At 42.7% G+C, this 27,790-nt stretch overlaps 1 protein-coding gene and 1 pseudogene across 5 annotated transcripts in view; one reads left to right on the plus strand and one right to left on the minus strand.

The window, feature by feature from the left end:
- The window catches only part of SPECC1 (sperm antigen with calponin homology and coiled-coil domains 1), a 268,607-nt gene that overhangs the window by 170,606 nt on the left and 70,211 nt on the right, over nt 1–27,790 (minus strand). For all 5 annotated transcript variants that reach the window (XM_087440379.1, XM_087440380.1, XM_014789480.2 and 2 more), the window contains exons 2-3: nt 24,357–24,527; nt 15,239–15,374 (exon numbers count right to left, since the gene is read on the minus strand). In XM_087440379.1, the coding sequence (XP_087296505.1) occupies nt 15,239–15,374; nt 24,357–24,503 (283 nt within the window). In that variant the 5' untranslated portion in view covers nt 24,504–24,527. The remainder of the gene's footprint in view (nt 1–15,238; nt 15,375–24,356; nt 24,528–27,790) is intronic.
- LOC147914865 (U6 spliceosomal RNA) lies at nt 5,353–5,447 on the plus strand (annotated as a pseudogene).

Below are 27,790 nucleotides of genomic sequence, written 5' to 3' on the forward strand. Positions count from 1 at the left end.
CTAGAAGAAATGGATAAATTCTTAGAATCATACAACCTTCCAAAACTGAATCAAGAAGAAATAGAGAATCTGAATAGACTGATCACTAGTAAGGAGATTGAAAAAGTAATCAAAAACCTCCCCCAAAACAAGAGTCCAGGACCAGACAGCTTCCTTGGTGAACTCTACCAAACATTCAAAGAAAACTTAATACCTATACTTTTCAAACTTTTCCAAAAAGTTGAAGAGGAGAGGACACTTCCTAACTCATTCTACAAGGCCAACATTACACTGATAGCAAAACCAGACAAGAACAACACAAAAAAAGAAAATTACAGGCCAAGATCACTGATGAACATAGATGCAAAAATCCTGAACAAAATACTAGCAAATTGAATACATCAACACATTAAAAACATCATACACCATGATCAAGTGAGATTTATTCCAGGGATGCAAGGATGGTTCAACATCTGCAAATCAATCAACATGATACACCACATTAACAAGATGAAGAATAAAAATCACATCATCATCTCAATAGATGCAGAGAAAGCATTCAACAAGATACAGCATCCATTTATGATAAAAACTCTGAATAAAATGGGCATAGAAGAGTGCCTCAACATAATAAAGGCCATATATGACAAACCCACAGCTAACATCATACTCAATGGTGAAAAACTGAAAGCTATCCCTTTAAGAACAGAAACAGGACAAGGATGCCCACTTTCACCACCCTTATTTAACACAGTATTGGACATCTCAGCCAGAGCAATCAGGCAAGAAAAAAAAATAAAAGGGATCCAAATTGGAAAGGAAGATGTAAAACTATCACTATTTGCAGATAGCATGATTTTATACAGAAAACTCTAAAGAATCCACCAAAAAACTAATAGAGGGGCTGGCCCCGTGGCTTAGCAGTTAAGCGCGTGTGCTCTGCTGCTGGTGGCCTGGGTTCGGATCCCAGGCACGCACCGATGCACCGCTTGTCCGGCCATGCTGAGGTGGCGTCCCGCATACAGCAACTAAAAGGATGTGCAACTATGACATACAACTATCTACTGGGGCTTTGGGGAGAAAAAGGGAAAAAAAAAAAGGAGGAGGATTGGCAATAGATGTTAGCTTAGGGCCAGTCTTCCTCAGCAAAAAGAGGAGGATTGGTATGGATGTTAGCTCAGGGCTGATCTTCCTCACAAAAAATAAAATAAAATTAAATTAAAAATAAATTTAAAAAACTAATAGAAATAATAAACGAATACAGTAAAGTTGCAGGGTACAAAATCAACATACAAAAATCAGTTGCATTTCTATACACTAGCAATGAACTAGCAGAAAGAGAAATCAAGAATACAATCCCAGTTACAATCACAACAAAAAGAATAAAATACCTAGGAATAAATTTAACCAAAGAGGTGAAAGACTTGTACACTGAAAACTATAAAACATTGTTGAAAGAAATCGAAGAAGACACAAATAAGGGAAAGAAACTCTGTGCTCATGGATTGGAAGAATTAACATAGTTAAAATGCCCATACTTCCTAAAGCAATCTACAGATTCAATACAATCCCTATCAAATTCTCAATGACATTTTTCATGTAAAGAGAACAAAGAATCTTAAAATTTATATGGAACAACAAAAGACCCTAAATAGCAAAAGCATCCTGAGAAAAAAGAACAAATCTGGAGGTATCACTCTCCCTGATTTCAAAACATACTACAGAGCTATAGTAATCAAAACAGCATGGTACTGGCACAAAACAGACACACAGATCAATGGAACAGAATCGAGAGCCCAGAAAAAAACCCACACATGTACGGACAGCTAATTTTCGACAAGGGAGCCAAGAACATTCAATGGAGAAAAGAAAGTCTCTTCAATAAACGGTGTTGGGAAAACTGGACAGCCGTGTGCAAAAGAATGAAAGTGGACCATTATCTTACACCACACACAAAAATTAACTCCAAATGGATCAAAGACTACTGTAAGACCTGAAACTGTAAAACTTCTAGAAGAAAACATAGGCAGTACACTCTTCAACATCGGTCTTAGCAGTATCTTTCTGAATACCATGTCTCACCAGGTAAGGGAAACAAAAGAAAAAATAAACAAATGGGACTACATCAAACTGAAAACCTTGTGCACAGCAAAGGAAACATCAACAAAGTGAAAAGACAACCTAACAATTGGAAGAAGATATTTGCAAATCATATATCTGATAAGGGGTTAATATCCAAAACATATAAAGAACTCATACAACTCAACAACAAAAAACCCAAAGAACCCAATTAAAAAATGTGCAAAGGATCTGAACAGATATTTTTCCAAAGAAGATACACAGATGGCCAATAGGCACAATTCAACATCACTAATTATTAGGGAAATGCAGAGGTATCACCTCATGCCTATCAGAATGGCTATAATGAACAAGACAAGGAATACCAAGTGTTGGAGAGGATGTGGAGAAAAGGGAATCCTCGTACACTGCTGGTGGGAATGTAAATTGGTGCATACACACCAAAACAGTATGGAGAGTCCTCAAAAAATTAAAAATAGAACTACCATATGATCCAGCAATTCTACTTATGGGTATTTATCCAAAGAACAAGAAAACACTAACTCAAAAAGATATGTGCACCCCCACATTCACAGCAGCATTATTCACAATAGCCAAGACTTGGAAACAACCTAAGTGCCCAACAAGGGGCAAACGGATCAAGAAGACGTGGTATTACATACAATGGAATACCTCTCAGCCATAAAAAAAAGATGAAATCCTCCCATTTGCGACAACATGGATGGACCTTGAGACTATTATGCTAAGTGAAATAAGTCAGACGGAGAAAGTCAAATACTGTATGATTTCACTCATAAATGGAAGATCAAAACAACAACAACAACAAAAACAACAAACAAACACACAGACAGAGAGATTAGACTGGTGTTTACCAGAGGGGAGTGGGGAGGGAGGAGGGTGAAAGGGGTGAGAGGGCACATGTGTGTATTGATGGATGGTAATTAGTCTTTGGGTGGTGAACATGATGTAGTCTACACAGAAATCAAAATATAATGATGTACACCTGAAATTTATACAACGTTATAAACCAGTTACCTCAGCAAAAAAAATTAAATTAAAAAAAAGAATAAAATTCACCCATTACTGATAAAAACAATGAAAATGAGCAAGAAAATTATTTTCATCAAATCCACAACCTAATAGGTCATCCAAAATCCCTGAAACTTCATATTCTTTACTAGGATATTTAATTACTGATCAGAACTTGCAAATAAACAGTGGGCCCCCATTTGTATTCTTGCCCCTGGCCTTGAAAACATCAGGGGTGTGCCTGCTTCCCATGGCATTTCTTAGCATATCTCATTTTTTAGGATATGCCAGCATTCATGAAGGTGAAAAAACTGTAATTATCTGAATTAATCTAATTCTACTTTACAGAGAAACACAAAAACAGTTTTTACACACTGTTATCATACACTGAATTTTCTAGGAATGCAAGTAACATGGAAATCAAGGGAAGATAGCACTTCGTATCGTTCAGTTTACCCTGAGTTGTCAGCAGTACAGAAAGTCACTGGTGTCACACTGCCCGGTATCTGAGCCCAGACACCACGCCCTGGGCCAGCTGGGTTTGCAGCGTTCATCCAGACAGTGATCTCCACGGACACACAAGCATCTGACGTCCTCTGGTGCCGTCGGCCTCCAGCATTTATATACAGAAATGATGTGTTATATTATTACAGCTTATTTTCCTTTTATTTCTCCTCTACATTATAGTTAGGGCATTACATCAATTTTTTTTTCAGTAATGTATATGGGTAGGTTACACTATCAATGAATTTCATTTCAGGATGTTAAAGGGCACATCACAAAATATGCATCATAAAAAAGGGTAACTCACACCCCCAGGCTGAGAATGTCTGCAGGGAACACTTCAGAAAGCAGCTGGTGCTCCTTTCTCACTGACTGCATTTCAGTCCGAAAGCCACGCGAGGGGAAGAGCCGTGGCCGGCTAATAACAAGGGCCCCTTCAGGCAACCACCAAAACAACACCAGCACAAAATGAAACAAAACAAAAACAAGGAAAAGAAAAGAAAGGCAAAACTTCCTTCAGGCTTTAGTGCCCTCCCCACTCTCACTGTGGCTAATGCAAACACTTTCCTTCATCCTTCAACAGGCACAAAAGATGTGACTTGACAGCCTCACACTCTGCAACAGAACCCTCTCCATTTCCAGTTCCGGACAGAGACAAATTTCCCTCTGCGAAGATGGAAGAGGCTAGAAAAATCACTAGATCTATCTGGAAAGTACTGGCGGTTCACAAAAGGGGAACTATCTGAGGAACCCAGGTGAACAAGCACCTATGAAACAAAGTTACTGCAAGAACTAGGACATTTCAGAAAACCTCTGATTTTCATTCTCAGTGAAATTCCAGGAGCTTTGATAGCTTTGAAGCTAGTGCAGAAGTCATGAAGAAGAAACAATTTGAGATCACAGAAATTAGACTAAAGATTAAATACACAATAGTTGAGGGCCGGCCCCATGGCTTAGCGGTTAAGTGCGTGCACTCCGCTGCTGGCGGCCCGGGTTCGGATCCCGGGCACGCACCGACGCACTGCTTCTCTGGCCATGCTGAGGCCGTGTCCCACATACAGAAACTAGAAGGATGTGCAGCTATGACATACAACTATCTACTGGGGCTTTGGGGGAAAAAATAAATAAATAAAATTATTAAATACACAATAGTTGAAGTAAAGAAACATACAAAGTAAAGCATATTAGATGATAAACTTTAAAAAGTCAGAGGACAAATGAAAGTAATTGAAAGCATCAAAGAAAATATATGACGTGGAAACACACCCAGGAGACCAAACATACACATATTTGAATTTCCTGAAGGAGACTCCAGGGTAAAAGAAAAGTCATAATCAAAGTAATAACAGAATGCCTGGAGGGCATTTAATAAACCCATCACCCAGTCCCAATAACAACTCCGAGCAAAACCAGCAGGAAGAACTGAACACGCAAAACAGTATCTCAGCTTTCTGCGTCCTGTTTAACGGGGAAACACCAAAAGCACTCACAGTAAAGTGAGAACAAGGACGTCACCAGCATTTAACACAACTCGGGTCACCCACACAAGGCAGCAGGAATCAGAAACAAAAGGCCCAATGACAGCCCTGGCATGGAGGGCACAAAAGGCACTGTTTCTGCAGCTGATATAATCATCCACTTGGAAGACACAGGAGGATCAGCTGAAAACCACGAGCACCAAGCAAACCACCAGCATCAGTAAGGGAGTGAGTCAGTTACAAACTAAATATTAAAAGAATATCTAATTAAGGAAGACAATGAGTGCTCACTTCAGAAATACATATTCTAAAATTGGAATGACAGAGAAGATTAGCATGGAGGATGACATGCAAATTCATGAAGCATTCCATATTTTTTAGAAAAAGAAGGGAAAAAATACAACTAAAGAATCCCATCCATGATAGCAATAAAAGTATAAAACCTAGGCATAAACTCAACAAAGGAGGAGGGGGAATGGGAGGGGAGAGGGAGGAGAGGGAGAAGGGAGAGGAGGAAAGCAAACTTGAGCACAAGACAAAAAAGAAGAGAGGACTCAAACAAGTACTGGCGAGGATATGGAGAGAAGGGAACCCTTGGTGCAGCCACTATGGAGAAGAGTATGAACATTCCTCAAAAAATTAAAAATAGAACTACTATATGATCCAGCAATTCCACTTCAGGGTATTTATCAAAAGGAATTGAAACCACTATTTTGAAGAGATTTCTGCATCCTCATGTTCACTGCAGCATTATTCACAATACTCAAGACATGGAAACAACCTAAGTGTCCATCAATGGATAAATGGACACACACACACACACACACACACACACACACAGTGGAATATTATTCACCCTTAAAAAGGAAGGAAATCTTGTCACATGCTACAACATGGATGAACCTTGAGATATTATGCTAAGTGAAATAAGCCAGTCACAGAAGGCCAAATACTGCATGATTCCACCTACATGAGGTATCTAAAATAGTCAAAGCAAAGAAGCAGAGAGTAGAATGATGGTTGCCAGGGGCTGGAAGAAATAGAGAGTTGCTTTCAATGGGTTTAGAGTTTCCTGTTGTGCAAGTTCTAGAGAGCTGTATAACGCTGTGCCTATAGTTAACAATACTGTATTGCACGCTTAAAAATTTAAGAGGATAGATCTTATGTTAAGTGTTCCTACCATGATAAAAAAAGTGAATCAAATGTAGAAAAAAACAGAAGAAAAATGAAAACACTGAATCTGAAATGGTATTTGTTTTTTTACCACAAAATGTATTCATCAATAAATGATCCCTATAAAAGTATGAAAAAACAAAAACCCTCATTCCTGGCATTCTGTGATTTCACAGGCTCTCATCTCCAAACAAACTCAGTCCTCCACCTCCGCCCTGATCCCAATATTTATTAAGCATGGATTTGGACAGCTTAATCTCTTTATGCCTCAGTTTTCTAATCCATAAAATGGGAAGATGATAATGATCCTGTGTCAATGGGTTGTTGTAAAGGCTAAAGGAGATAATACTTACCAAGTACTTAGAACAGCGGATAGCACATAGCACGCAAAGAATGTTAGCTATTGGTAGTAGTAATTCCGTTAATAGGTGAAGATGATAGGGAAGAAAACGAGTCTCCCTACCCCCAGCAAACAGTGGGGCAGAGGAAGGAATTCTGGAGTCAGACTGGGTTTGACTTTGGGAACACTGCCTAAGCCACTTGAGCCTGCTTCTTCACACGTGAAACGGCAATAACATCCACCAAGTTAGAGGAGTTAGCGCCTTCCCATGTCGGAGACGACAAGCGTCTTCAGGCTGAAGCCTAAGATATGGCCGGTCTAATGCGTGCAACTGGAGAACAGTGGGCACGTGTGCCTGCGAGGACTCGGATACCTTCCTGGAAGTGAGCCTGCTCTGACGCTGGAATCACGGCTGCTTTGTCCTCTGAGAGGCCTGAGATTCTGCAAGTGTTAACACAGAGTTTGGCCAACATGCAATTGGCATTGAACACTTAATTTATTTAACTCTTAGAAAACACTAATAGCAGTTTAAAATAGTGACGTTCTTTTAAATCCCACATGTGCTATATATAGAATCATCTAAATGAGGACTTTTGTGTATTGCCAGTTTTTATAACATACATCCGTGTGACTACAGGAACCTCTTTCTGGCCAAGTGCTGTCTCCAGAAGGGATTGGTGTCCAATCCTCATCCCTGGGGTACCTGTCAGATCTCATTGCATTAACCCCACTGCTCATGTGAGCAGAAATCTGACTCTACATCTACCTCAAACCCAAAGGGAGGATCTGGTAATCTCACTCTGAGGTATATAGCCAAAAAGGATTGAGAGCAGGGACTCAGACAGCTATTTGCACATTCATGTTCACAGCAACATTATTCACAGCGGCCAAGATGTGTAAACAATCCAAATGTGCATTGACGGATGAATGGACAAACAAAACATGGTATATGCATACATGGAATATTATTCAGCCTTAAAAAAAGGAAGGGAATTCTGACCCATGCTACAACATGGAAGAATCCTGAGCACATTATGCTAAGTGAAATAAGCCAGACACAAAAGGACAAACACTGTATGATTCACTTATATGAGGAAACTAGAATAGGTAAATTCAAAGAAACAGAAAGTAGAATGGTGGTTGCCAGGGGCTGGGAGGAGAGAGGAACGGGGAGTTATTTTTTAATGGCTACAGAGTTTCAGTTTTGCAAGATGAAAAGAGTTCTGGAGATGGATGGTGGTGATGGCTGCACAACAATGTGAATGTACTTAATGCCACTGAACTGTACGCTTAGGAAAGCTTAAGAAGGTGATTTTTATGTCATGTGTATTTTACTACAATTAAAAAAAAAATCTATCAGGAGAGTTTACAGCCATTGACTCTATATAATTGCATTTATTTATTATTTTTTTTTCCCCCAGAGCCCCAGTAGATAGTTGTATGTCATAACTGCAGATCCTTCTAGTTGCTGTATGTGGGATGCGGCCTCAGCATGGCCGGAGAAGCGGTGCGTCAGTGTGCGCCCGGGATCCGAACCCGGGCCGCCAGCAGCGGAGCGCACGCACTTAACCGCTAAACCACGGGGCCGGCCCCGCCATTGACTCTACCCTTTAAAAAATACCCAGAACCTGACTGCTGCCCCCAGCTCCACAGCTACAACCCACCCTGGGCCACCTCTCTCCTAGTGTCCAGCAACAGCCTCTCCTCTGGTCTCCCCATTCCACCCGTCCGCTCTCATCAAGAGGCCAAATACTCCTTTCAAAATAAAGCCAGGTCACGCCACTCCTCTGTTCCCTCAGTCCCCCTCTCCCAGCCTTTCCGCCCTGCTCTCCCACCGCTGCCGTCCCCCTCGCTCACTCGGCTGCAGCCACACTGGCTTCCCACTGTTCTTGGGCAGGTCACCCACGCTGTCTACCGGGCTGACTTCCTCACCGCTTCCACGTTGTGCAGCTCCGTGAACTCAGGGATCTTTGTCTTGTTCCCTGAAGATCCCTTTTGCCTAGACCAGTGCCGGGCACAGAGTAGGCACTCAAAAATATTTGTTGAATGAATAAAAGGAGAATTGTTTCTCAAGTCTGGTAATGAAACCATTCTTCAGAACCGGGACTCGCAGCGCAAGGGCTTGTCAGTGCTTTGGACAACGCTGCCATCTAGTGGCTGGATTCCCTTGTAGCTTTGTGGGGGCTCTCGGGACATTTCGTGTGACCCTGAGATGGGCAGGTAATGGGGTAAGCAAGGAGGACAACTGCTTACACACAAGGGACCACCACATTCTCTAAGATCTACACCTATCGGGTAAGATGAGATAAACACAAAGGGCACCTTAGGGAGAAAAGGAAGAAGCAGAACATATCTGGGCCATAACGCAGATATGTTAATAACATTGGTTTTAAGGAAATCAGTTAGAAGGAGTGAGTGGATGTTGAGTGTGGAAACATGGGGTGGGCATGGGAGATACAAAGCCTTTCTGAAGCCAAGTCTCCTGATCTATATAAACACCACGTTCTTCTTAAGGCTGTCATGAGAATGAAGCGAGGTAACAGACGAGAGGACGCAGAGTGGTGGGCACGGAGGAGGGCTGAGAAACGGCAGCAGTTGCTCCTTTTCAGACCTTCGCTGCTGTGCTCCTGTGATTGCCGACGCAAACTCTGGCAGAGCCCCAGGGGACAGCAGAAGGCCTGGATACCAGAACCAGGAAATAGTCTAGAGAAGGCTTCCAGAAACTTCATGCACACCACTCAAGCAGTTCCCACAGCACTGTTAGATGGCGAGTTAGCACTATGCAAGAGTGAGCAACCGTATAATTATTATTACCAAAAGACTGAGCATTTTCTCCTGGTGCTGGGTTTGAGGGATTCCCCCTAAGGACAGATTAATTTCCAGGAGAAGGTGCAATACAGGCTGACAGCAGGTTTAACTATCATGAGTTTAAAACCACAATATTGTATTATAATTTCATGACAAGATCCTTTTCAAAATTAATACAGTTGAAAGAAGACACAGATAATACCATAGTATGCATTACAGAAAATTTGTCCCAAAGCCAAAAGTTCAAAAACTAAGACCTGAGGGCCATAAAAAGAATTCTGTCCGCTAAGAGTCTATATATAATTTATAATTACATCTTTCTTTTAAGAGGAGATCAACTACGTATTGCTAGCATTTTCCTTCTTCTATTCTTTTTCTTTAAGGCTGAGTCTACAGAGAACTGATCTAAGTCCAGTGAGCATCCAATGGGGGTGCCGTTTCTAACACACTAAATTTGTTTCCATCTTTGCCTCAACAGTTATTGAGATTTTAAAACCCACCCTTATTACTAGTACCAGCACTTTTGTTTCCCTGTTTTTCATGCGTGTAAAATGAAGACAAAATGTGATCCAATATTCAAACGACCACCTGACACTACTATACAATTGCAGAGGTGGTGGCACTTGCAACAGAGACACACTGGCTGACGGGCAGCATCGCCACACGGACCACGGCTCCTAAAAGTGGGTTCATGAGCTGATGGGCGGGTCCGCGTTCACCACAAATGAGGCAGTTTGGGGATATGTGACAACGTACAAAAGTGCCAGCTGTCCAAAAGCTGAGAGAAAAATGTTGAGAACTACCTGCATTTAAAAATAAAAGTTCCAGGGGCCGGCCCCAATGGCTTAGCGGTTAAGTGCGCGCGCTCTGCTACTGGCGGCCCGGGTTCGGATCCCAGGCGCGCACCTAGGCACCGCTTCTCCGGCCATGCTGAGGCCAGTCCTACATGCAGCAACTAGAAGGATGTGCAACTATGACATGCAACTATCTACCAGGGCTTTGGGGGGGGGGGGGGGAAAAGGAGGAGGATTGGCTATAATAGATGTTAGCGCAGAGCCGGTCTTCCTCAGCAAAAAGAGGACGATTAGCATGGATGTTAGCTCAGGGCTGATCTCCCTCACAATAAATAAATAAATAAATAAAAAAAAGTTCCAGAGACAAAACGTAGTTTTCTAATTCAACTCTATTAAGTCAAAGGATATAATTCCACTATAATAAAGTAGGTGGCAAACTGAATTTGAATGACAACTACAAGAACAATAACTGCATGTCACACTCCAGTAGCCCACGACAGCTTACAAAGTATTCACAGATCTCTGTCTTGACAACATCGCTGTGTAGTAGACACGTAGGTATTTCCTTAATTTGACCAATAAGGACACTAATGCCCAGGGGTGTGGTCATGTGCCCACTTTGGGAGCCAGTATTAAACCAAAGGGAGCACATGCTGTGATCAAAGACACAATTCACTAACAAATGGTTAAGAAGCACCACGAAAGCCAAGTAGAAGAGGAAGGATTTGGTTAAGGCAAAAAAAAAGTTTAGGTTATGACTTGTATTTACCCTGTTTTTAATTTTCAAAGCATGTATATGTCTAAAAAATTTCAAACAGTCTAGAAAGATTTCAAATGAAAGGTCTCCTTCGCCTACCACTTTCAATTCTGGTAACTCCTCAAAGATAACCATTTTTTTATCCTTCCAGAAAAAAAGTTATTATTTCAAACATTAAATTAATGTATACTTTTTAAAATTAAAACAAATGAGATTATACTACATGCACCATGTTATTTTCCCCACTTAGTAATGTACTTTGATCTTTCCCTATTGGTGCACACAAGTCTACTGCGTCCATTTTCATGGCTGCTACTATTCCACTGTACCCAAATCCCAGTATGCAACCAGCTCTGTACTGACACACACCTAGGTGTTTCCAGTATTTTACTATTATAATAATGCTACAACCAAACATCTTGTCCATATATATAGGCATCCTCTTTCAAGTAAATCAGTAATGTTAAATGCTAAGTAGTAGAAATCCTTGGTGAAAGAGTGTACATATTTCAAATGTAGACAGATATTGTCTTTGTACATCAACTATGTGGTGTGCCGGCTCCCTACACCCTTAATGACACCAGAAATTATCAACCGTTTTAATTTTTACTAATCTATTAGGGGAAGTAGTTCATCTAATTACTGTTTTTTTGTTTTGTTTTTGGTGAGGAAGATTGGCCCTGAGCTAACATCTGTGCTCATCTTCCTCTATTTTTGTATGTGGGACGCTGCCACAGCATGGCTTGATGAGCAGTGTGTCAGTCCTCGGCCGGAATTCAAACCTGCAAACCTGGGCTGCCGAAGCAGAGCGCAAGAACTTAACCACTATGACACTGGGCTGGCCCCTAATTACTGTTTTGATTTACATTTAGCTATACATGAGACTTAGCATCTTTCTATTGGCTATCTTTATTTCTTTTTATGTGAACTACCCATTTTTCTATTGTACTATTTTTCTTTTTCTTATTGATTAATACAAACTCTTTGTAAATTAGCCCTTTGTTTCATGTATTGCAAATAATTTCCTCTTTTTACAAAGCAGTTCTTTGTATTTATGTGATTTTTCATCTTTTCCCATATAGCTTCTGCGCTTGTTCCCACTTAAAAAGGCCCTTCCAAGGTCAAGACTACAAATTCATTCTCTGATGTTTTCTCTTTGTACTTTCATGTGAAACCGTTTCACCTTTTAATATTTAAATCTTCAATTCACTTGGAATTTATTTTGATGAGAGGAATGAGATAGGGATCCAGCTTTATTTTTTCCTACAGACTCAAAAAGTCATTATTTTTATTTTATTTTATTTTTTTGTGAGGAAGATCAGCCCTGAGCTAACATCCGATGCCAATCCCCCCCTTTTTTGCTGAGGAAGACTGGCCCTGGGCTGACATCCATGCCCATCCTCTTCTACTTTATATGGGACGCCACCGCAGCATGGCTTGACAAGCGGTGCATCAGTGCACACCAGGGATCCGAACCGGCGAACCCCGGGCCACTGAAGTGGAGCTCGGGCACTTAACCACTGTGCCACCCGGCCGGCCCCTCAATCAGTTGTTATTTTTGAGTGAATTATCAGTCTTCATATAAAATGCCACCTTTATTCTATAATAAATCTTCTGGTGTATTCTGGACTTTCTCCATGGTCCCACTGAACTGCATGTCTTCTCCAGTTTCAAGATGCTTAAGGTCAGTCCTTTGATTACCACTTGTCAGAAATTTCCTGGTTATTCTAGAATAATTATTCTTCTAGCTCAGGGTTTATCAACAGTGGCACTATTGATGTTTTGGGCTGGATAATTCTTTATTGTGGGGGCTGTCCTGTGCATTGTAGGATGTGTAGCAGCATCCCTGACCTCTACCCACTAGATGTCAGTAGCACTCCCCTAGTTATGACAACCAAAAATGTCTGCAGACATTGCCAATTGTTCCCTGGGTTGGGGTAGAAGGCAAATCCCTCCCCCCCCCATTGAGAATCACTGTTTTAGATAAACCCAGTGTCATTTTATCAGTGTTTCCACTCCCAAATTCCCACTGATATTCTCATTGGGATGGAAATGAATTCATAGAATAATTTAGACATCTTTAGTAGATTTAATGTATTATACTTATTAATCTTTACTATATTTATTCTCCCTATCCAAGAACCATATATATCCTTCTATTTATTTATGTCTTCTTTTAGGTCCGTCAAAAGAGTTTTAAGATTTTTTTAAAAATATAGGTTCTTGTAATATTAAGTTTATTCCTAGGTATTTTACCTTTTTCATTCCTTTATAAATGGGATCATTTCTTATGTTACTATCTTTTCTAATTAATCACTGATAAGCAAGCTATTCATATTTTATATTCTACAACCAGCCACACACTGAACTCTTATTGTATCTAATAGATTTTCAGGACATTTTAAGTTTTTTCTAATGATACAATTTTCAGGAAATTCCAAACATTTTTCTAAGCATACAATGTTATTATCTGCATAAAATCATCATTCTGTTTCCTCATTTCCAATATTTATATAGCTATAGCTCTTCTGTCTCACTGCCTTGGTTAACACTTGCAGAAAAATCTGGATGACAGTGGTGATGGTAGGCAACCTTGATTTTAATGGGAATACTTCTAGGATTTCACCACTGACCATAATGCTGGCTTTGATTTGAGAGAGATGTATTGTATATCACTAAAGAAGTATCCATGCATTTATAGTCTACCAAGAGTTTGTTTTTAAATCAGAAAGATTGCTACTTCCGTCAAATGCATCCTCCATTTTATGGAGATAACCAATGGTTTCTCTTTGATCTGTTACTACTATATGATAGATTATATTTGTAAACTTCCTAATATTAAGCCATTCTTGGATGGCATAAAGCCACTTGGTTGTGACGTGCAGTAGTGTTCTTTTAATTCCTTGTTGAATTCTATTTGCTAATATTTTGATCTCACGTTTTGCACCAATATTTGCAAGTGAGATCATTCTGTCATTTTTTTAGTGGTGCTTTGTTAACTTTTGGAATCACTGTTAGGCTGGCTTGATAAAAATAAGTTGCACTTGGGCCGGCCCCGTGGCTTAGTGGTTAAGTGCGCGCGCTCCGCTACTGGCGGCCCTGGTTCGGATCCCGGGCGCGCACCGACGCACCGCTTCTCCGGCCGTGCTGAGGCCGCGTCCCACATACAGCAACTAGAAGGATGAGCAACTATGACATACAACTATCTACTGGGGCTTTGGGGGAAAAAAAAAAAAGGAGGAGGATTGGCAACAGATGTTAGCTCAGAGCCCGTCTTCCTCAGCAAAAAGAGGAGGATTATCACCCATGTTAGCTCAGGGCTGATCTTCCTCACAAAAAAAAAAAAAAAAGTTGCACTTTCATTTGTTGTATTTTTTAAACCAAATGTGTGTATTTAGTATAAAACTAGTCTTTAAAATAGTAAAACCACTGTATAGAAGCACAAAGCCATTCTCCCTACATCCAAAAAAAGCCACATATACTCTTCACAGATTCAGCTTTTTTAATAAATTAAAATACACCTTTGGAAAGCTAATCTGGATTGTGATATTTTATGTGGAGTACAAAAATCTAAGTATACCACCATTCAACCTCTATTATAAATTAATAATGACATATTCAGCTATTTTCCCATCTTAGACAATTTAGCAATACACGGAGAACTGCATTATAAGAGTTATATCACAGAAAGCTTAGCTTTCTTATCTATGTGGCTTCATAAGAAAATTAAATACATTCTTTGATGTTTTATGCTTCTCATGCTCTGAACTCAAATATGATGGTTAAAAAACGCTTTTCTGAGTCTCAAAAAACTAGTAGCACTGAGAAAGTTCACTAGTTCCAGCAGCCACTGCCATCTAAGTGACTCAGAGCAGCCTTTATGGGAGGATTGTCCCAGTTTTCCATAGGATCCAGGAAGAATGTTGTACATCCACCTCTGCCAGAGACCTAGAGCGTTCATTCACTCATCTAATGCACGTTGCACCAGAACATACACCACCTTGCCTGGATCTCAAAAGGATTTCACACACGCATGGTAACAGATAGACAACTAGAGGGACAGAGGGAACCACAGCACTCCCCATGACCCTTTTGTTTCTCGTCTGTCTCCCCACTAGATGTAAACTCCCTGTGGGCAGGGACGCTGTCACCTAAAACACTGCCTGGCCCAAAGTGCTCAGTACGTTTCTGGTGAGGGAAGGGATGCATGACTCACTGAAGTGCTTTCATATGGCCAAGATGAACGACCTGCCCGGCTCCCTCCCACCTGGCTCCCCCTCGTCCAGCTCCCTCCTACCTGGGTTGCTCCTCAGGCGGCCCTCTGCAAGCTCAGAGATGGCTCCAGCTGTTGAAGTCTTTTTCAGGCGAACGACCCCAGAAGCTGCAGCACTCCCTGGTTTGTTGAGCATGTCTTCACTACTGGCCCTCTTGAGCTAAGAGAGAGGGAGAGGGAAAGAAAGAGGATGAAGAGATACATTTTCAGTAAGGAGTGCTATAAACCGAGAAAGCATCTGAGCAGTACCACCCGCCCAGCAGTTAAGATGCCGTAACGGCATTTTGAGGAACACGATAGTGTGAAGTGGAAAAAGGCAAGGTTAGACAAACCTGTGTCTATCATGTACAGGTCAGAGTATGATCTCCCGTTACCGTTTCAGAGAATATTATAAGATTATGGGCGAATATTACCCACCATGTCACACCTCAAATAATGAGTTAAAAGAAAATCCTGCTTTCCTGGTTAAAAAAAAAATTGTTTTTTAAATAATAGGAGCTGATGAAAAAAGAACTGTGTGATAGATGCACAAAAGGCAGGATGAAGCAATGCACAAAAAATTCTAGGACAACAAAAAATAGCTTAAAATACATGTGTGGAGGAAGTAGAGGGAAGAGAGAGACACAACCTGAACACTTCCCACGTGCTCGACACTGAGCACTCCACGCGTGATCTCACATAGACAGCGGGGTCACAGGGAAGGAAGAGGCTTTCTTGGAGGCCAGAGGAACACTGTTAATGGACGACAGAAAGAAAGCACAACTCCTCTGCTCCTTTTCTTCCTTCTTCTCTGTCATGAAAGTGGGGAATAAACAGTTGTTGCAAGGTATGAAAGTGTAAGAGGGGGACCCCTGAATGAGCTCACACTTCTGGCCCAGGCAAATTACGTTCAAGGCTAATGAGAAACACTGCAAATAAACTCCCTCACCATAGTAATTCTGCTTTAAAGTATACTGCCGAAGAGGAGCAGAGGCTGGAAACAGACTGGAGACAGGCAGGTGCCCAGAGCCATGGTGAATACACCTGACATCTGGAGAAAACAGTAGGAAAAAGCCCCCAGATCAACAGAGACACACAGCAGGCAGCCCCTGCCCACGGCACTGCTCCATCCTGCTCCACTGCGTTCAGTCATTTACCGAAGGTTAGGGGTTTAAATATTTGCACAATTAAAAAAAACATTTTCCACTTTTGCATTGTTTAAATTTCACAGTATTACTACACATACCCCAGAATGGCTTGAAAGAGAAAAAAATACCAACGCCAAGTGTCAGTGAGTTTGTGGAGCAACCAGAGCTCTCATGCTCTGCTGGCGGGAGCGTAAACTGGTAAACCACTTTGGGAAACTCGCAGTATCTACTAAAGCTAAATGTTTGCACTCCATGATTCAGCAATCCCACCCCTAGATCTACGCTCAAGGGGAGTGAGTACACAGGTTCATCAAAAGAATGTTCACAGCAGCTTTATTTATAACGGCCAAAAACTAGAACAACCCAAATGTTCTTCAACAGGAAAAGGGGCAAATTAAATAGTGGTATAGTACACAATGGAAACTACATAGCAATAAAAAAAAAAAGAATTACAATACACTAATAAATGGATGGATCTCACAGACGCTATGCTAAGTGAAAGAAACCAGATACGAAAGAGTATATACTGCCTGATTCCATTTATATGAAGTTAAGAACCAGCAAAACCAAATGACAGTGATAGAAGTCAAAACAGTGGTTACCTCTGTGGGAGTTACTGACCGGGAAGGAACCTTCCTGGGTGCTGGAATGTTCTACATCCTGACTGGGTGGTGGTTATACAGATATTAACACACGTAAAAATTCAATGCGCTATACAGCTAAGACTAAGATTAATGGACTTTACATACTTCATTATATTATGTTATGTCTCAACAACAAAAAAGAAAATAGGGGGAGTTACAATTTGGGCAAAGCCCTGGTTCTATCCCTGCAAATGCTAGTTAACATTTTTTTTTTCATTTTTCCCCATTGTTATGTTAGAAATATTTTAAATTGTGGTAAAATATACATAACATAAAATGGTAATAATTTACCATTTTAAGTGAAGAGTTCAGTGGCATTAAATACATTCACAATATTACACAACCATCACCACCATCCATCTCCAAAACATTTCCATCATCCCAAACTCTACTCATTAAACAATAACTCCCCACAGCCTACTTTCTAAAAGAGGGAAGATGGGAAAAGTCTTAATATTAGCCAAGCAATCCTGGTCAGGATCTTTAAACAAATTATTAATTAAAAAAAAAACAGCTAATATTGAAACGAGGAGTTGTGTGTACGCCCAGTTACTAGATGTGACCAGAACCACATTTTCTGGCCAACAGCACTGACCCCTAGCTTCACAACAGGACTGAATATGACACGTGGGTTGACGCAGAAGTCACTTGACTGCGGTTCTTACAGGGACTCCAGTCTCAGAGTAACGAGGGTTCCTGCACCCAAGTTTGCAGCCTCTCAAATTATGCATCAGGTTACTAGTGTAATATGCGTTTAGTACTAAGTGACAATAGTTCAAGACATCAGCAACTTTTTCTCAATAGAAAAAAACTATTATTCGCTCCACCTAAAAGCACGCCCAGGTGCCTCCCTGCGTCCCCAAAGGAAAATCAGTTCTGATTTTAGACTTTGAAAAGTCCCTAGACAACACCTCAAATGAAAAAGGGAAATTGTTGCAGTTAAGGGAACTCCTAATGCAATAATGCAAATGATATGCACTTGGTTCTGCTTTCTTCTATCTGATTCTGACAGTACTAAAGTCAGTAAGTCTGACACAAAGAAGCGTGGAAAAATCAAACTACAGCAAAAGGCTGAGAGAGCAAAGGCTCTGTCTGCAAACCAGAATGGGGAATCCAACAAATGAAAGGACCCCTGCTGGGGCCAGAAGTGAAACTGCCTCCTGGATCCCACCACAGCCTCCACCCACCCCCGCCCCCTGGGTGTGGTGCCAGGGGGTAGAGCCTGCCCCTACTTCCCCTTTCCATAAAAGCTTGGTTCTTGGTGAGATAACAGCCAGAGGCAACAGAGGATGACTTGGCAAGTTGGCAAGCAGTGGGAAGACTTCCTCCTTCTTGGTCACACTCTGCATTATAAATAGATCCGAAGCTGCCCTTTCCAGGCAAAGGGATGAATAAGATGTGCTACAGGCCAGAAGCACGCCATCTCCCTACCACACAGCACGGGGAGTTTGGGTGGCAGCAAAGCTTTTACTGCATTTCATTTTCCCTGCACCCTCCACATGGAATTTCATTTGAGAAAGATTTATTGCTTAGAAGCTTTCCCAAGAGGCACGATATCAAGAATAAAAACTGATCCCCGCCCCCGTCCTCCAAAGCAAACAGCTGAAGCTACGCGTCCTCTATCACTATTTTTTGGATGCAACATCAGATATGGAAAGCTATTAGTCTCAGTTACTAATTCCTTTTCTTTCTCTATTCACAGCTGCATTTTTGGCTCTGTTTCCTGGTCATTGAACGCAGTTTCAGCACTACCTGAGATTTCCGCTTTGTCACAGAAGATCACTATGAAGGTGTGCGCTTCAGTGTTGCTTTGATATGTTTAATAAGTATTTTCACTATTTCGGTTTCACTGCTATTTAAGCTGCCGAGCACCTGCACATGAAAGCTTACAAACGGAAGAAGTTTAAATGGCTCACGGATTAATGTAACCAAGAGATTCCTCTCAATTCCACAAAGATGGGGGGGGGCACCTAAAGCTCTAAAATCATCACACATAACAGAACCCCATCATTTTTTTTTTTTTTTGTGAGGAAGATCAGCCCTGAGCTAACATCGATGCTAATCCTCCTCTTTTTGCTGAGGAAGACCAGCTCTGAGCTAACATCTATTGTAAATCCTCCTCCTTTTTTTCCCCAAAAGCCCCAGTAGATAGTTGTATGTCATAGCTGCACATCCTTCTAGCTGGTGTATCTGGGACACGGCCTCAGCATGGCCGGAGAAGCAGTGCGTCGGTGCGTGCCCGGGATCCAAACCCGGGCCACCAGTAGCGGAGCGTGCGCACTTAACCGCTAAGCCATGAGGCCGGCCCAGAACCCCATCTTTAAAGGTAGAAAACATGTTATGTTTGGACCAGTGGTTCTCAAACTTGAGTGTGTATCAGAATCCTTGGAAGGTTTGTTAAAGTGCAGGCTGCTGCCTACACCCCAACCCCCAATCTGCTCACCATCATCACCAGGTTTCTGATTCCCTAGATCTGGGGTGGGGCCTGATAATGTGCATTTCTAACAAGTTCCTAGGTGCTGCTGGATGCTGGTGCTGCTGGTTGGGGACTTTGAGAAGCAATGGTTTAAAGCAGCCCTGTTGATGGAAATATAATACGAGCCACATGCATAGTCTTATATTGTCTAGTAGCCACATTAAAAACATACAATGAAACAGGTAAAATTAACTTTAAGAATATATCTTCTTTTTTTTTTTTAAAGATTTTATTTATTTATTTATTTTCCCCCCAAAGCCCCAGTAGATAGTTGTATGTCATAGTTGCACATCCTTCTAGTTGCTGTATGTGGGACGCGGCCTCAGCATGGCTGGAGAAGCGGTGCGTCGGTGCGCACCCGGGATCCGAACCCGGGCTGCCAGCAGCAGAGCGCGCTCACCTAACCGCTAAGCCACGGGGCCGGCCCAAGAATATATCTTCTTAATCCAACAAATTCAAAATACTATCAACCAATGTAGAATATATTAATGAGGCACTTTACATTTTTTGTACTAACTTTTCAAAATCTGGTGTATATTTTACACTTACGGCACATCTCAGTTTTGATGAGCCACATTTCAAGGGCTCAATTGCCACATGTGGCCAGTGGCTATTGTACTGGGCAGCGTAGGCGTAGAGTGCTCCCCAAGAATGACAACATGAGACTGACTGGGTCTCCAAGACTCATATAGAACACGCCTAAACTATAAGACTGTTTTCCGGGGGTAGGGGCTCCCCCAGCTACAGGAGACTGGACAAGGACAATACATGACCTACCCAAGCAGAGACCTTTCCCAATTTTTTGCACGTCGTTTGATTTTTTTTTTTTTAAACAAATCAGAGGTAAGCAAAGAAGCAGCCACGTCTTTCAAGGAATGTGGGAGGCTTGGGCATGCTGGCAGCCACGCTTCATAACACAAGCTGAAGGTAGACTAGACGTCAGCAGGTGACAGAGAAGCAGAGGGGCAGAGGCAAGCAGAGATGAGTGACAGAGAGAGAGTCCTGGGGCGTGCCAGTCCCCGGTCCCAGCCTCTCTGAGCTCCAATCTTGCACCTCTGTCCTGCCTAGTGCGTGGGAACCTTAGGATCTGTTCAGCGTATTTCTTTTCTGCGGAAGCTAGCTCAAGCCAATGCTTTGTCATTTGCAACCGAGAGAGTCCTGACTAAGAGACTCGGGCCTTATAAACGGCCAGAATGAAGCGGCCTGTCTGCAGTGGAGCACCCCAGGTGCTTTCCTTTCCTGGGCTAGGCTCAAAGAGCACAAGTAACACTTATAGGAACATCCCTGTCCCATCTGGACTCCTGGTCCCACACTGCGTTCTTTCACTGCTCCTGCAGCTCAGGCCAGTATTTGATGTAGGGTATTTCGTGCTATGTTGGTGGACATGTTTCAGTTTTCCTATTTTTGACCAGTGAAAACATATCTATGCATCCCATATGTATCCATTTACCATAAAGCAAATATAGTAAGATGTAAACTGTAGCATCTCGGTGGTGGAATATGGGTGCTCACTGTATAATTCAACTTCTCTGTATGCTTGCAATTTTCATAGTAAAATACTGAGGGAAACAAATCTACTGGCCTGTCTCTCCATCACCATTTCCTCTTTCTCTTCTGTTCTCTGGATTTTTAGTCTTCGTCCTCTTCCTACAACCGTAGGCAGAAAGGAGAGATGGTCAGAGCAGAGACATATGACAAGAGCCAGAAAAGTGCAGGCATGGTACAGCTCTTTCTGCTACCCTTCTCTCAAACCCCATCATGCTCTTTTATAGAATTAGGCCTGGAGATTCCAAGAAACAGAAATGCGAGCAGAAGGTTGCTAACATGAATATCTGCTTTTCCCCTGACATTTTCCCTGTGGAACAAGCTTCCAAAACACACACCTATCAATGGCAGGAGTGGCCAACATTTCATTGCCCGTAGGAAACACTCCGGAGCTTTAGGCCTTTTTTATTAACACTGCTTTTAAAAATATTTCCAGGGGCCAGCCCAGTGGCCCAGCAGTTAAGTGCGAGCGCTCTGCGTCCGCGGCCCAAGGGTTTGCAGGTTCAGATCCTGGGCGCGCACTGATGCACCACTTGTCAAGCCAGGCTGTGGCGGTGTCCCATGTAAAATAGAGGAAGATGGGCACGGATGTTAGCCCAGGGCCAGTCTTCCTCAGCAAAAAGAGGGGGATTGGCATGGATGTTAGCTCAGGGCTGATCTTCCTCACCAAAAAAAATAATAAAAAAATAAAAAAATAAATCTTTCCATATATTCCAGAAGCGCTAAGGATCTGTGATTGGGGAAATGTATGTATTAAAGACTAAATTAAAGATGTCTCCCAAATGTACTATAGGTCAAAGATAATAAAAATAAAAATCATGGAAATAACGGTCAAGTCCAGGATAATAGAATAATAAACAAAATTATGTGTAGAATACTGTATCCACACTTACTCCTCATGGCAGGTAAGGTATTACCTTCATCTCAGAGTTCAGGACAGCTACATAGCTTGCCTGAGGTTTCCCAGCTAGAAAGTGGCAGAGATAGGATCCCAACCCAGCCTGGTCTGACCCACTTCAAGACTGTGCTCCTCCTATTCCAACATTCCATCACACCACCACTCCCAGAAGAACCGGTGTCCTCGGGCATTCAGTAAACACTGAGTGCCTGCCAGGTAGCAGGTGCTTTTCTAAGTGTGAGGGACAGAGCCGTGCAACAACTGAAAAACCAGACAGCCCCTGTCCTCATGGGGGCTCCTCTGTCTCCACTCTAGCCAGGGGGAGACAGACGCTAATCAAGCATGTGTGCCATGGTCATAAGTGCTGACCATGTGCATATGTGGATGGAGGCCAAGGAGCGCTTCACCTAGAGTGGTCAGGGATGATGTCTAATAAGGTGACATCTGAGCACAGACTTACAGGAGGACAAGTGGCAGACGTGCAGAGGTGGGGGGGCGGGGATGCTCCAGGCAGAGGGAGCAGCAAACCTGCTGCTGCAGGAGTGTGCTGGGCTTGTTGGAGGGACAGTGCCACTGGGCACAGGAGACCGTGCGACCAGAGCTCAGGGAGCCAGGGCAGAGGGGAGGGCGACGACAACTAAGACAGAATGGGGCCGGATCTCAAGGCATCAGTGGCCATCTCAGGGACTTCACTTTTCACTCTGAGTGAATGGAGAGAGCCCCTAGAGGGTTTTAAGTAGAGAAGTGACATGACTTATGTGTTAAAAGGACCACTTTAGCTTCTGTTGAGAACGAAATATAGAGTGCCCAGACAAAAGAAGGGAGATCTTTTGGGAAGCCCAAACAAGGAAGGTGGTGGCAAGACCCAAGGGGCCCCAGGGAGGCAGTGGGAGTTGGTTGAGTTGACATCTATATTTAAGGTAGAAGCAATGGCATTTTGCTGACGGACTGTGGGATGTGATAAAAGGAGGGTCCATGGGCTCTGGCCTGAGCAACTGCAAGGATGGAGATGCTATTTACTCAAATGGGGAGATTCGCTGGAAGCGGGTTTGGGGGGCAGGAGAGATGGAGGGGAAGGAATCAACATTCAGTTCTGGACGTTACATTCAAGGTCCCTTTTAGACATCTAAGAGGTGATGTTACAAAGGCAGTTGGAGGGGTCCCGGCTAGAGACACAAATTTGCATGTCATCCACCTACAGTATTAAAATTCATGAGAACAGATACTATCACCTAAAACAATTGTTCTCAACAGGGACAGTGCTGTCCCTCAGGGAGTGTGTTGGAAATTTTTGGGGGCATTTTTAGTTGTCACTATGATTGGAGGTGCTACTTATATTTAACGGGTGGGAGGAGCTGGGACCCGGATGTCCTATAATGAATGTGCCAATCTTGCACAAAGAATTGTCCCACATCCCTCACAATTTTCACATATTCCACAGACATTCACAACGGTGGTGCACCTTTTTATTATTATCCGAGGCTAAAGCATCCCTTCGTTTTACATATAAAAACAACGTACTTCTTGCACAACTTTAAGATACACTGAATTTTCTGAGAATAACAAGTGAAGACTGCCCTTTGGTTCAGAACTTTACCAAGTGTTCACCATTTCAAAACAATCACATCACTCCCTCAGTATCCTTTATGGAATCTGAGTCATTGACATGACAACCCTGAATCAGTCTGCATTGTAGCTGTCACATCCACGGTGCTCTAAGGAGCATCTTAGGTCCTTAAGCATAGTCGTGCTCAGGCATATGCAGATGGAAACATGGATTATTTAATTATGAACTATTTTCCTTTTATTTTTCTTCTATAATTAGGATATTATACTGATTTTTCAAAAGTTATGTGTGTAGGTGGGTCATATTATCTCTGAATTTCATTTCAGGGTAGTAAAGGAAGTGCTGGGTGTGACAGTAGCTAGGAAAGAGATGAGGCCCGAGGACTGTGCCTCATTCCCAGCTGATGACAGACCCAGGTGACGAGGAGGAGCCAAGACTAGAGACTCTAATGTGCTGCCCGGGAGGAGGAGAAAACTGGGAGAAGAAGGCACTCCCAGACTGAGGGCGTAATCAACAGCGTTAACGCTGCTGACCCTCAAGTAAGACAAGGATGGAGAACTGACAACTGGATGAGGATCATGGAGATGACTGGTGATCTTGACTCCCATCTGGGGTGCTGGGGGCAAAACTCTGGCTGGAGAGTCCACGTAATCCAGGGTAGGGGATCTTAGTCTTTCTGTTAAACATTCTGCAGATTTCCTTTCTCGACCCCAGGGCACTCAGCTACACCCTCTTTGCTCTGTTCCTTGAGGTCAAGATATGCTGGTTCTCCTGGGGCCCTCCTCAGAGCCTCCTTTCCCGCTTTGCTTACTGACCTCTTCAATCTCCTGACCCAGGGCTACCAGGGGTGCCCAGAGGCCCTGTCCTATGGGTTTCGGTCTGTACCTTGCTGAGTCGGGACTCAAAAGCCAACGAGGTCGAAGATTTAGAACTCTTCATGCCGGAAGAAGCTGCAGGGAGGGGCCGTGCACGGTCCGTCCCATGGCTCCCCGCTTTGATGACTGGACTCCAGGGCTTGGCTGCGCTCCTCATGTTTGTCCCGTTGGGTCTGTCTTTCTGTAGAAGAGCAGAAAAGAAAAACATGTGTGTCCACAATTGAGCCACAGCTGAACCTGGTGAGTGATATCTTGGAGCTTCACCCCCATATTCTACGTTCACCACTGTTCTCATAGAGAATGGGCGCTTACGATTGGGCTGCCATAGAGCATTCTCTTCCTAAGATGATACCCGTGCACTAGGCTAATTTTACAACTTTACAACAGCTTTTACCAAACTATCAAAAACATACATGCAATATTATTGATGTTCTGATATTACCTTTCACCAAAATGATGGCTGCTTCTTGGTAAGGGACACCTAACACAGTATCACTATACACCCATACACTATTTATAGATATCCCCACAGAAAACAGGTCAGCTTGAGTCAAGACATACTATGTCCACAAGCCTTGTAGCTTCAGGGTTGACAATGGAGCAACGTACCTAATTTTTAAATAGACATAAATGAATCACTTGAAAATTAGATTTCACAGAAGCACAGCTTTTTTCTTCTTTTGGACAAAAATGGATATCATTTAAAATTAATAGAGCGTATTTTAATTGGTCAGATCTGACATTATAGGGTAGAGTTACCCCCGTAACTAAAATATTTTATGAAAGAAAAATTGTACAAAGTAGCAGGATGCAGTTAAAGACCTAAGGGGAAAATCCGCACACAAAGATATGGAAGGCAGCCTGAGTCTTTCAATCATTCCTGAGCAAGGTGCAGCGCCATTTCTTAACCTCTCTGAATCTGCTTCTTCCATCAGTAGCACAATGGGATAGGATAAAATGCCCTCTAGGGTCTCAACCAGCTCCAACCCTGACGCTGCCTGTCCCCATGGACTCTAATGACCAAGGGTGTGAGAGAGAACACCAAAACCACAGGTAACGCTCCATCCTTTCAAAGAAACAAACCCAAAAATGCACTTTAAAAAAACACAAATAGGTGATAGCTAATGCCAGTGGCCACACTCACAGGACCCGAGAGGTCTAATTAACTGCCCCTCTGAGTGATCGTAGCTGGTGCTACGCGGCCCTGGGCCTCCCCGCCCCTCACCATACCCCAGTACACCCCATTAGCCACCTATGAGAAAAACAACAGGCCACCCCCCAGCCTTGCTCATAGCTCAGGCTGTGACCTCCTCCCGGCCTGCCTCCTTTTCCTGGCTGAAGGAGAGCATTTCAACTGACAGTGTCTCTCAGCCAGGCCATCCAGTTCCTACTCCTACTGAAAGTGATGAGCTGGTGCCTGTGTCCAAGAATCTACCTGGAACTCATTCTGAAGCACCACTATACTGGCAGCTATGGAAGTGTGGTGACAGGTGAAAATATATATTTAAAGACTTTGCAATTTGTTTTCTACAGTGTTTTTGAGGAAAATTATTCATGATTTTAGTTACATGATTAGTTCCGAACCTTATTAGTCTCAGCTTGGTTCCAGGTATCATGATTATTTTTTTATTCTGTATTAAAAAAACTTACTCCTCGGGGCCGGCCCCGTGGCTTAGCGGTTAAGTGTGCGCGCTCCGCTACTGGCGGCCCGGGTTCAGATCCCGGGCCCGCACCGACATACCGCTTCTCCAGCCATGCTCAGGCCACGTCCCACATACAGCAACTAGAAGGATGTGCAACTACGACATACAACTATCTACTGGGGCTTTGGGGAGAGAAAAAGAGGAGGAGGATTGGCAGTAGATGTTAGCTCAGAGCCGGTCTTCCTCAGCAAAAAGAGGAGGATTAGCATGGATGTTAGCTCAGGGCTGATCTTCCTCACAAAAAAAAAAAAAAATTACTCCTCATGTATTTTACTGACATTTAGCACCAATTATTTTTCTTTCTTGACCCACAATTTTTAATAAGCTGGTTTCCACAGCAACAATGAGAGAATTCCTAGGTTAAGAACTATACAGTAACTAATTTTATTAGGACTCCCAACATAGAATGAACTAACATAGTCTGAGTGATTCTTGGAGAGAATTGCTGATGAATTTTACCAATTACTACAGAATCAACCAGTAACATGTCAGTCTGACTCACGGAGATGACGTCAATAAAATATCTGTTTAATCAAGGCACTCTTTTATGTTATGATGACAACTACTTAGAAACGACAATTACAGGGCTTACTTTATGAAAACATACAGTGATTCTGCAATACATCTACATTTTCCCAAATCTTCCCAGGTTACCCCTGAAATGAAATGCCTTTTATTTACTCCCAAAAGTAAGATAAGAATATGAAAATGAAAAGTAGCAGGAAGAGGGTGGAAAATTTTCTTGCCAACTTTTCCCCAATGTTTCCAGAGTCTAAGTCCTTGGTTAAAAAAAAAAAAAAAAAAAGCCATCTCAGTCAAAACTCAAGATCTAAACTCCTCTCTTAATCTCTGGCAACAAATATGACAATCTTCTGGACAGGCACCTGAAAAACGTTCAACCATTTTTCAAAGACTGATGAGTTACTTGCTCTGAGGCAAAATTCTCAGGGTTACTTCACTTATACCATCACACCTTTCTTTATTCTCCTAGAACGTTCTGAACCCAATCAAATTATTCCCAAACAAATGCTAGAGAACTTTCCTCATCTGGACCCCTCTTGTTTGCCATGCTATCTTTTCTTGGCTCCTTTCACTCTTTTTTTCCATTATTTTTCCCAGACCAAGCCTTTTATTTTGTACCACCCACCAGCCAGACTCTTCCCTTCAAATTCTACCTTCTTTCAGAATTCAAATATACAGAAATGATAGTAACTGATGTCCCACTCACTTGAACCAGGAAGAGAACCCTATAGGTAGGGAAAGTGCTGGGGATGGGATGCCCAGAACAGTAATGGGCTCTGCAGGGTCAATGCAGCTTTCCAGGATGGACGAGAGGATGAGAGCTGGTGAATGAGGAAAACACTCCAGTCAGACTGAACGCTAGCTTTGTGCCCCGCTCCCCACTCTCCACGGTTTAGGACATTATTAAACATTGCCCACCTCCCCCCCAGCCTGGACCAGTGTCTTCCTAGTGTTCTCCAAATTTTCTAGAGGCTGCCTCTTTTCCCTTGCTCTGCCCACACCCAGCCCTGGGCTCTTCTGGAACAGACCCAGAAAGGTTCGTCCTCAGAGCTGGCCACCCACAGTGTCTGGCCCGCTTTGGCCCTGCTCTCTGTCCACTTCCAGGAAGACCTCCTGCAGGAAGGGGATCAGGTGCCCCCTAAGCCCACTCCTGGCTTTCTGCAGACTTTCACCCAATCTGCTTCCTCCACAACCCTCCTCTCAGCCCTCACCCCTGGCC

This window comes from Ceratotherium simum, chromosome 16 (assembly GCF_057802395.1).
Source record: "Ceratotherium simum simum isolate JZ-2026a chromosome 16, ASM5780239v1, whole genome shotgun sequence".
In the NCBI taxonomy this organism is placed as follows: Eukaryota; Metazoa; Chordata; class Mammalia; order Perissodactyla; family Rhinocerotidae; genus Ceratotherium; species Ceratotherium simum.